This window comes from Montipora foliosa, chromosome 6, assembly GCF_036669935.1.
Source record: "Montipora foliosa isolate CH-2021 chromosome 6, ASM3666993v2, whole genome shotgun sequence".
NCBI lineage: Eukaryota > Metazoa > Cnidaria > Anthozoa > Scleractinia > Acroporidae > Montipora > Montipora foliosa.
Window position 1 is genome coordinate 38,115,558 of NC_090874.1, and position 10,719 is coordinate 38,126,276.

At 37.5% G+C, this 10,719-nt stretch overlaps 2 protein-coding genes across 2 annotated transcripts in view; one reads left to right on the forward strand and one right to left on the reverse strand.

The window, feature by feature from the left end:
• Window positions 1–593: 593 nt before the first annotated feature.
• LOC138007289 (rho-related BTB domain-containing protein 1-like) lies at window positions 594–10,577 on the forward strand. Its single transcript, XM_068854108.1, has 3 exons — window positions 594–2,830; window positions 4,600–4,822; window positions 6,737–10,577. Exons 1-3 carry the CDS (start codon window positions 1,397–1,399, stop codon window positions 7,039–7,041), a joined length of 1,962 nt encoding a protein of 653 aa, XP_068710209.1. The 5' UTR covers window positions 594–1,396; the 3' UTR covers window positions 7,042–10,577.
• Window positions 10,578–10,675: 98 nt separating this feature from the next.
• Window positions 10,676–10,719, reverse strand: part of LOC138007290 (uncharacterized) — a 2,587-nt gene continuing 2,543 nt past the window's right edge. Inside the window, exon 1 of the mRNA XM_068854109.1 lies at window positions 10,676–10,719. This exon is cut by the window's right edge and continues 2,543 nt beyond it. The gene's annotated coding sequence lies outside the window, so the exon portion shown is untranslated.

Below are 10,719 nucleotides of genomic sequence, written 5' to 3' on the forward strand. Positions count from 1 at the left end.
ATCTCGCTCAGGTTCAAAAGTCCTTCCCCAAAGTACACTCGACCGTACCATGTTAACTCTTAATCAAGTTAAACTATTGTTTGCTACGTTTTTTGAAGACCTTTCAATGATCTGCACCTTGACCTTCTTAAAATGATAAACAAGAGTATTTCATCCACTGGCACGTTCTTGGTATCATTGTATTTCAATTGATCTTTACACCCTTGAGACAATATTTCACAAATTTCTCACGTTTTACATAAATTGATATTCTCTCTGCGCTTGTCCTCGAATCTATAAAGATTTTGGAAAAGAGAAGTGTTTTATTTCATTCAAAAGGAATTGCTTGACTTTCACGAGAAATTTAAGATGAAATATAACGTATACTTTCCGTGTACAGTACCTTGGAGGAGCACTGCGTATGGTTTCCCTTTTGAACTGACTTACATTACGTAAGCTCCTCGGTTTAGGCATGTACCTCTAAAAATGCACTACAAAAGTGCAATATCCCTAAAAGAAACATTATTTTGTGTACCTCTAGCGGTCGCATATGTCGCGCAAAAATTCCTGCATATTTGGCACGTGACCATATTCTTGTTTTTGATTGGTGGCTTACCTTTCGCTGAAAAAAGATTGATGAAGCCAACCAAATGACATGTAAATCAAACCAAAACATAAATCATATTTGATCGAAAATAAACGCGTTCGAAAAAGAAGTATCCCGTTATTGCAAGATATTTCCAGGGAACTTCAATTTCGCTTCAAAGAAACATCTGCTCGTTCTGAGGTACCGAAATCGTTCTGCTGCGTGTGTTAGCCACACAACCACTCCAAGCCAAGCATTTCAGGTCGTCAGAAATTTTGCCGAACCTATGAAAGAAGTAATAAGGCATCTGGTACGACTGAACTTGTACCTTATAGCGGAAGTTTGGCCACTTTCGTGGATGGCTGCTTTCTACGGGACCAATTTCTCTATCATTGCTATTGGTATGTTCTACGTTATCGATTTTCGACGTTTGTTTTGATGCTAGGCGTGGGTGCCACCGCCATTGTGATTTCAACAACGCACGTACCATTTCCGAGAATCTCGTCATTTGAAACCCATAGGAAGTTGATATTTTTGGGTGGCGGGCGTCTGTGTTATGGTTCACCTTCAAGGAAGCTTCATTGACGTAAACAGTCGTCTTGATATCAAAACAAAGACGTCGATATTCTTGGCAGTTAGTCCTCTGAACTGAAACCACGTTAACATTTGAGCCTTCGTCAAAAGGAAACACAAGCAATAGTCAAAATTCTAAGGTTTCGTGTTTCGTTGGGGAAATCTCAAAGACGATCCTGTTTTTATTTTCCTCGTCGCATCACAGAAGAATCGTCCCCTGCGTATTGGTTGGTTTTTTGAAGCAATTAAGCTTATGTTATGGATGAAATTGACTATGATCAAGAGCTCCCGCGTGAACTCATTAAGTGCGTGGTTATTGGTGACACGGGTGTCGGAAAAACACGACTGATCTGTGGTGAGGCTCTTGGTGTTGGTATACTCCCCCCAAACCCAACCCAGAAGCAACATGTTCATTTTCCCACTGTCTTTGCTATTGACCAGTATCATGTATCGCAAGAAATACGACAAAGAGCAAACTTCAAAGTTGATGGTGTAGATGTAGCATTGAGACTGTGGGACACATTTGGTGATCATGAATTCAACCGCAAGTTTGCCTATCAGCATGCGCATGTTGTGGTACTTTGTTTTGCCATCAACTGCCCTAATACCTTTAAAAATGTCAATGCGGTGTGGTACAGTGAAATTAAGAGGTACTGTCCAAGAACACCTATTGTTTTGGTGGGAACACAATCGGACTGGAGAATGCATTTCAAGAATCCAAATATTGTAAACACTAGTAGAAGCTTGTCCAAACGAATGCAAGAGTGTTCTCTTGTGACTCCTGATATGGGTCGCCAGGTAGCCAAGGAGATTGGGGCAACCTATTATGAGACAAGTGTCGTAACCATGTGGGGAATCAATGACGTGTTTGAAAATGCAGTACGCACAGCATTGATCACCAGACGTCAAACTCGTTTTTGGTCATCGCACCTAAAAGGTGTCTTGAAGCCCCAACTTCAGCCACCCTATCTCCCAGACAAGCCAGATGCCCCAGGGATCAGTGTGAAAGCATCCTGTTACAAGGAGAACCTGATAGCACTTTTACAAAGTGGAATGTGTGCTGATGTGGAGTTCTTAGTTCAAGGACAGCCTATCCAAGCGCACAAAGTGGTTCTTTGTGCTGCTTCACCGGTGTTTGCTGAACTCTTTGATGCAAAGGAAATTGGTATCACCAGTGGTCTTTGGACCCCTAGAAGGCTGGTTTTACAAGACTCGCTTGTGTTTGGAAAGAGAGGAAGTTTGCCGAGGGGTTTTGTGGCCATTAGTTCCTACAACAATGCCTGGGTTGGTGACGAGTGCAGCTTTTATGTACAAGTTATAGTTGACAATTTTGTGTCGCACAGAACTTTCATGTACATCCTTGAATTTCTGTACAGTGGTAACATTCCTCTGGAGGCATGCACAGAGGAGCTTGAGGAAGCAGCTCGGGATCTTCAAATTTCCAATCTTGTTGATTATGTCACAAATGTTTTGAACAACTTGGAGTACATGAACACTGAAGTCCATTCCAAGATGGTGCGAGGAATGGTTTCTTGCTGTAAGAAGCTAGTGAACTCTCAAACGTTTTCTGATATTGTGTTCCAAGTACAGGGTGGGATCATTGTTGCTCACAAGGCGTTTCTGGTCGCACGGTGTGAAATGATGGCAGCTATGTTCATGACAGGGCATTTCAAGGAAAGTGGAGTCCAAGTGGTGAGGATTTGATTTAGTGCTAAGTTATACCTAGTTTATTAGTCATTTTAACATTTATATCTTGTATTTCGTGTAATTGTAAGCATACATATCTTGTAATTCTTACACGGCATGTCTGAAAACCAGCTTGCTGAGCCATTTACCGTGTTTTAAATAAAGTTGATTGAATTGAATGGAAATTGAACTTCAAACACCTTCTGCTTGAAAGTTTTTGAAAAAGCATTGTCATAATTTTCAGATCTATTAATTTCAAGAATAGTAAAGATATCCTAAAAGACACTAGCTTAAACTTTGGTGGCCCAAAACCTTCTAGACACCTTAAAAGGTACCAGATCCGTGATTTTGAACCCTAAAAGATACGATGATCATCCCAGCCTGTTGCTAACTGCAGTCTTCCGCCCCCCCCCTCCTCCTTCCTGGGGCAGAAAGTAACATACACGTACCCTTGTCCTTTGTGTTTTTTTTTCCGATGATGCTCTACTGACAGGACTTGGTGGGAGTCAGATGGTTGAATCAAATGTTGACTTTTTAAAAACACAATGAAAGGTAGATGGAACTGTGGCTGATTTGAAGTTTTGGAAAGATAGGTGTAGGGGAGTGGGGTCAATCATGCTGTTTTAAGAAAACTTTGTGGGTGCCAGGCTGTAGATTCTCTTTGGAACAGCTAACTGGGCTGATTTTTGCATGTATGTACGTGTATTGATCACAGAAGAGAGGTTGTAAAGCTGATGTTTCCAGTGTAAGCCCTTTGTCAGGTTAATCTGCTTTGACTAACACATTTACAAATTGTTCCAACAGCATGCTTACAGCTAGGCATTGCTTTTTTTCAAATGTTTCTCATCACATGCACCAAGTATCATAGTTTCTTAGTTATAAGGCGCAGCATTTTTTCTCAAAGAAATTGCTTGTTGGTCCCAAATGTGATCTAAACTCAAGGTGCATCTAATAGCGGAGTATCTTCTTGCAACAAAACTCATGCAGGGATGGTTCTTCGATCCTTTGCCGCCGTCTTGTATGTTAAACTCATCCCAGTCTGTCCCTTACTGTGATCCCAAAATGGTGGCCTCACACCAACATTCGTGATAGTGGCCTTCGATCAATCCTTAGCGTTGTACAACAAAAAGACCCTCAAGAAAGTACTAATAACAGCAGGGTTTAAAGGTTTTCCTCTAAATTCTAGTTGAATTTCCTTCTTCCATTGTTGGTAACTTATGTACACTAAAATGTTCAGTTGAGAGCATAACTGGCGATGTGTTGTACCATATTCTTCTATTTAAGATGCGTCTTATAACCAAGTATTTTGATGAGATTTTCAGTTTGTGACATAAATGCCGTTAAAGGTGTGTCCTATTCCCAGAAAACTATGGCGCTTGTTTTATAGCAGGTGCTTTGGATTGTGATAAAGTCCTTTGATTTCACTAGGCATAGACCGTATTCATAAATAGCGATGAAGAAATAATTTATTCTTATGTCTTTGTGCTAATCATCCTCACTAACCTCACTTTGGAGCAAAAATTGTTTTGAATTTTCTTCCTGCTAGTGAGGCTATTGGGGATGATCAGCATAAAGACAAAAGAATAATTACTTAGCTGCCATTTAGGAATACGGTCTATTGACAGATTGGTTTTCCCTCATTTTCATTACTGTACATTTCATTAACTTCTAAGAAGTATTAAAAGCCCTGAATTTGTATGAATACAAATATTTGAGTAATGTTCCCTTTGACAGGGAATACAACTGTAACTTTAGGTCTTCTTGCACCTTTACAGGTGGAATTCAAAGACACCAATTTTGATGCATTTTTGAAAGTCCTTGAGTTTCTCTATACTGGCGAGTGTCCCTGCCTAGCTTTGGATGACACCCTCGCCGTAATGGCTTTAGCAAACTTTTTTTGTTTGCCAAGACTTGTTGCTCTTTGCGAGCAGGTCATTGTGAAAGAACTCAATGTTTCTATGGCAACAGATGAAATGGCTGTAGCAGAAGATATTATTGGTAAGCAATGTTGATATTTATTTAGCAGATTATTCTTCTGTTAACCCATTCATTCCTTAGGCACCACAGGACTCCCCCAGTTGATGAGTAAAATTTGTTTGGCGTTAGACAAAATAAAGTCTCACTTCCATGTGATACACATTAGCTGACCGAGACAGGGTGTGGTGGTGGCTGTTACCTGAATTGAAGAAAAACCTCTGGTCTCAACTATATAAAAAAAAAAAGAAGATATATACACATGTAAAAAGATGATACATCTGTAGAAGTAACAATAGAATGTAGTACGTAATGTTCATTACTTACCGTAAAAACTTGTGTATAAGCCGCACTTGTAGGTAATCTGCACCCAAATTTCAAGCATAATTTTGAGGAAAAAGTGAAAACTTGAAAAAACACTCTGGCAAGAAAGTTTTGTTTGTTCACAGTTGTTGTGACAATGCCAAAATGTAATGCTGTGTATTTGCAGCGACCTTAAGGAGTTAGCTAATCAACTCTTAAAATACCTTTTAAAAGATTTTATTTAATTGATTTCCTTAATTCTTGGGACTGACTTGCAGTTGTCTTCATTGTTAAAGCCCAAAGTTGAAATGAAAATTATGAGATTACAAAGTGTAGGGTTTGCTTTGTAACTACACAGTCATTTACAGAAGGAAGTCTGGACCGAGCCACATTTTTTACTGTGATCAGTTAACAACATGCATGTATATTATGTTTATGAGGATGTATGGAGGCCAATGATCGGAGACAAATGTGTCGCTGAACGAGAGTTTAACAACCTGCTGACAAACCTGCCATGCAAGTAATGACAGGCAACAAAACAGTTGGCCATTTGCCTCATCAGTTCTCCCGAATAGGGTGTTATTTTCTTTCACATGGTGGAGAGATCAGTGTTGAAGTGATTGGTCAAAGAATACTGTATGTTTAATCTTTATTTGCTGAAGGTTTTTAGTGTTATTTGTGACCCCACACCAACCAGTTTACTCCCTCTGAAAGCAATAGTCTCATATATAACCTGCACCCACGATTTTGAGCCCAGTCTTTGGCAAAAAGATGCGGCTTATATGTGAGTTTTTTACAGCTAGTATTTACATGTAACCTGGGACAATAACTTATGAACAATATTTTATGGCAACCTGGTCAAGTGAGTGGTAACCAGTGGCCTGTTTCTCAAAAGTTCAGAAACTTTTCAGACATATTGTGTGGACTGTACATGTAAATCTCTTTGTATCTTCAACCGTGGCCACCACAAGGCACGAAACCTTGTGATTATCTAAATTTTTTAAATCTTGAAAATCTATTGAAAGACATTCTTTCTAAAATAGTTGGATCACAGTTTCACAATGTCCTTTTTGGGCCTGGAAAGTGGCCAGGATTTTCAGAAAGGGGCCTCAGCTTAGGGATTTACCTTGTTTCTTGTGAGCGGTAATCGGTAGCCTGAAAATTTTCCTTGTTTTGATGCAAGCATTAATACTAATATTATTATTCTTGTAAATTACTTGCTAGTGCTTAAAAGTTTCCAAGTTTTTGAGAAAAGCAGTCAGAATTTCTTGTAATCCACTCATTAAAATTACGGTATGTGATCCTGGCTGTCTGAGAGCAGTACAGTTTTTTGTCCAAAGTGTGCCCAGTATAAAATGAATAGTGTCGTGGAAGTGTGCTGAGGCACTACATGTACACAGTCATGTGTAAATGGGGACACAACGAATCCACGTCAAATTATAGGTTGGTTTTTGAGGAGAAGGGAAAACAGGAACCTCTTTTATAAGTAAGGTCGATATAAGCCATGATAATAAATTGTTGTTATAATTGTCACTCAAATTCTAGGCTGTTGGGGAAACTTTCTGTTACTTGCCAAAAAATAGTGACTGAATTTTTTGTTTGATTGTCAGTAATACATGGGTTTTGGTTTGATAGGATACCTGGTTGAAGCTCAGATCCATAATGCTTCTCAGCTGGAAGCGTGGTTTATTCACTTTATTGCCACTCATTACAATGCCATCTGTCGTCAGTGTCCAAAAGTTATCAAGAACCTCGACTCTAGTACTCTCAAGTCGATAGAAGAAAAACGCTGGCCTCCAGCATGGTATATACTGGAAGCAGATTGGTATGAGAAGGCTTCACAAGAAGCGGATAATGAAAAGACTGCGGAGAAGTTACGAAAGTCACACAAGAGAGTGAGGCACAAGCGAAAATGTAGCTGTTTGCGAGTGTCTGCTTGAAGGAAGAGACCTCAGTCCATCTGGTCAAAATTTCTTTTAGGCCTTTTTAGTAGATTTACGGATGGCAAGTCAACATACATGCTACTTGCAGGCTACAGCTGAAGGTGGTTTTCACAAAGAGTGTTCAGTGCATTCACTTGTGTCCTTCACTGTATTTTAAAGGACTGTCGATTAAAAAAACAATATCAGTGTTATGGCTTTTGGGTAAACTCAAAACTAGATCTAACACATGCTACACTTGTACCTGTGAGGTCATTGTAGTAGTTACAATAACAGAACATATTTTATCATTTTACATTTTATTAAGAATGTAGTTAACAGTCAGAGTTGCATTGGAGCCTGGGTTCATCATCATGTGGGTCAGATGATTGTCATCATTGTTCATCCCACCCCATAAAATTTAGTTTTGTTTAGATATTAGTTGAAAAGGGACTAAAAACCTTCAATACTTTTAAGTAGCAAAATTATTGTGGCAGGAGTGAAGTGCAGGAATCTTAAAACATCAGGCTTACCCATCCACCCTTGAAGCGGCCCTTATTGACGAGTATACTCGTCTGTTGTTAGACAGAGTAAAATTTATAGGTGTCTCTCTCAGGACTGAAATGGTTAATGTTTGTATTTCATATTAAAGTCAGGTAAGGTAAGAGTTGGGCAGTCCATACCACGAATGCCATGCTTGTTGCATGAATGCATTGTTTTGAAGGAAAATGTCGTGGTCATTCATACAGGATTCAGTTACAAGGAAGTGCTGGCAGTGGAAACTAGAATTACTAAATATACTGGTTGGTCATTCAACAAATAGTGGTAACTAAATCAATCATAACCCTAAAAATTGAAAAAGAAAAATTGTTGCCATATATATTATTTTGTTATGTGTGTATACATTGTAGGTGCTGTTAGCTAACAGTATCAGCTGCCCATGAAAGTGTCTGTGACTTGGTGTCTGGTTGTTTTTTCATTATAGTATATTACACTATTTTGTAAGATGAGTTCTTTGGGACACCCAGGTATATGATAAGCTAGTCAAAGGTGTCTACCATAAATTTTGTCATAATAACAGCCATTATTGTCTATGCAGTAAATACTATTTGCATTTCAGGTTTTACAATACATTACAATACAGTACAATATTCTTTTTTAACAAAGGTGACGTAATCAGCCCAAAGAGTTATTTAACTTATTTCTAGAAACTTGGGGTCAAATTGATTGTCCTAATAATAATAATAATAGATTAATTATTGATGTTGTCAAAGGGTATTGAAGTGGTTGCTTCAAAAGAACTTCTTTCTTTGTCATTATTACCATGGGGAGATTGCATATGAAGACAGGGCTTAAGTTGAAGCACACCTTAGAAATTAGAAGTACCCCCAGGCACCAAATTATAAATATGTAACATTTGGTGAGGTGATTGCCTTTGAAAGCAGTAGTTTCTAACAAACAAATGGTTGGTATTTTCTTGCGAACTTAGATGTAAGCTTCATTGTGTTTTGTCAGTTTTAGGCACAGGAATGTAGCCTGTGTGGCAGGCTTTAAGAGGGGAGGGAGGGAGGGAGGGAGGGAAAACGGGAGAGGGGACTGGGCATTTTTCTCCCCCTCTTTCCCTTTTTTTGCACCTGCTATGCAGGCTAACAGGAATGTACAGTTCTGTCTGGGGGTAAACATGTCAGACAGTGACTTGAAACAGTGACATAAAGAATGCAAATTTGGTATTATCTATTGTGTGAGAAAAAAAGTAGTTGATGGCTAGCTCATCAGTAATATCTTATTATGGAAACTTAAATGTTACATAATTATTACATTGTGTCATACCATGTAACTCTATAACATATAAGAGAGGAAAATGGGCCATGTTTCACAAATTTTGGTTAGCACTAACTATTGGTTTTAAGTAGTATAAAGTTCATCGGCGGTAACAAACTGGAACCTTGAAGAGTCATCTAATATATATGGGTAACTGACAAGTATTTAAGCATAAAAATAGAAGATTGCGTTAAGTTTAGAATTTGCATACAGCATAGTTGTGTTTAAATTATCTTAAGAGATAAAAGTGAAAAATTATTATTAGTCAAGTTCTAAAAGGTTAAATGTCAGGAGCAAAGTTGTGGCTGAAAACCTGAAGTAATGCTGTTTAACAAAATGAAATTGGGTTACTTGTTCTGTTGCATTTTCATGCGAATATCTTGACGTAGATAAGAGAACATTATTTTCTGTTTTGGCTCTCCTTTTAGACCAAACCAAAGCAAGGGTTGCAATGAAGTGACCTCGCCTTGAACAGCAGTTTTGGTACCAGCCATTTAGAAAGTCATTTTAGTAAATGTATCAGCAATGACTGGCAAATTCCCCTGAAATTATTAGTGTCGGTATAGACAGCCTGTACACCAAACAAAAGCGAACAAGGGAAATTCAGTGTCACTGAAACATTAGCATCTTTTGTGGGTACAAATAATCATATTTTAGCTTGTCAATGTTGAAGAGATCCTTTTGAATATAACAAAAAAGAGATTTTTAGATAGTCAACCAGAGATGAGTATTGAGTTTAATAATTTATCTTATAATAATATAATTGTGACCTGTTTGAAGTAATTTTTCTAGTTTCCCAAATGTAATCAAGAGTATCTATTCTACACAGATTTTATAGATTTGGAACATGACATGAGGAAAATAGGACTTATGCAGAGGTTTATAAGTTAGTATTTTACTAGGTCTCATTACAAATACTAAAGTATCTAAGATCATCTACATGTGATAAATTATGTACATTTGTTTGAACAAACAAACTATATTATGGATATTTTACTCATTATTTCCCCATTGAAACTGTTTATCCATAAAATAACACATACACTGTACTAATAATTTTAAAATAAAATGATATTGCCATAAATTTAGAGTGAAGAAAGTTTGCTTTTTTTTTTGTGAAGCTAGAAATTATATTGGCTTGTTGCAAAGGATGGAACTGGAATTTGGTTACTGGTACAATAATTTATGGTCAGTAATTTACCATAAATAATCTTCCTTCTCTTCAATCAGTTATTTTAAAGTGTTTTAATTTTTGTACTGTGGTTTGATCAAGTAGAGGGATTTGTTTACTGGGAAAAACACAACCTTGAATTATACAGATGTACATGCAACATATTTTTCAAGTTTTCAATCTGCTAGTGCTCTTCTTTGTTCAGGGTCTCTAATAAAACACTTCAACAAATTTTCAGATTTTGGTTTTCTCTAACCTAATGCCATTTCTGGTGAGTTTTTTGGCATGATGTTGCTTTCTGCCTTTTTTATTTCCACCAACACAAACTGCAGACTGTGTGAGAATTAGTTTCGTTAGTAATTTGCATAACTTGCTAAGTCAAAGCTATAAAGTCTGAATTTTACACTTTTACCTTGGAAAGGTGCACCTTCATTTTGTAATTTGTCATTATTTTATTCTTGTCTTGCAACTAGGTTTTAAACTTTTCTTCCTTTACTTTTTTCCAGTGCAGCCTTGCTTAAGGATTTGTTTGAATGAAATAAAGTACAACATGTTGTGAAACTTAGTTGAGCCTTGCTTCTATCTTACTGGGAATCGAAGTATTTTATTGGAAGAGAAATTGAATAGAGATTGTGCGGAACTTACAGAAAAGAGCCATTAATGTTGGAGACTATTACAAATTTTATTTTATCTTTGCGATTCAATTA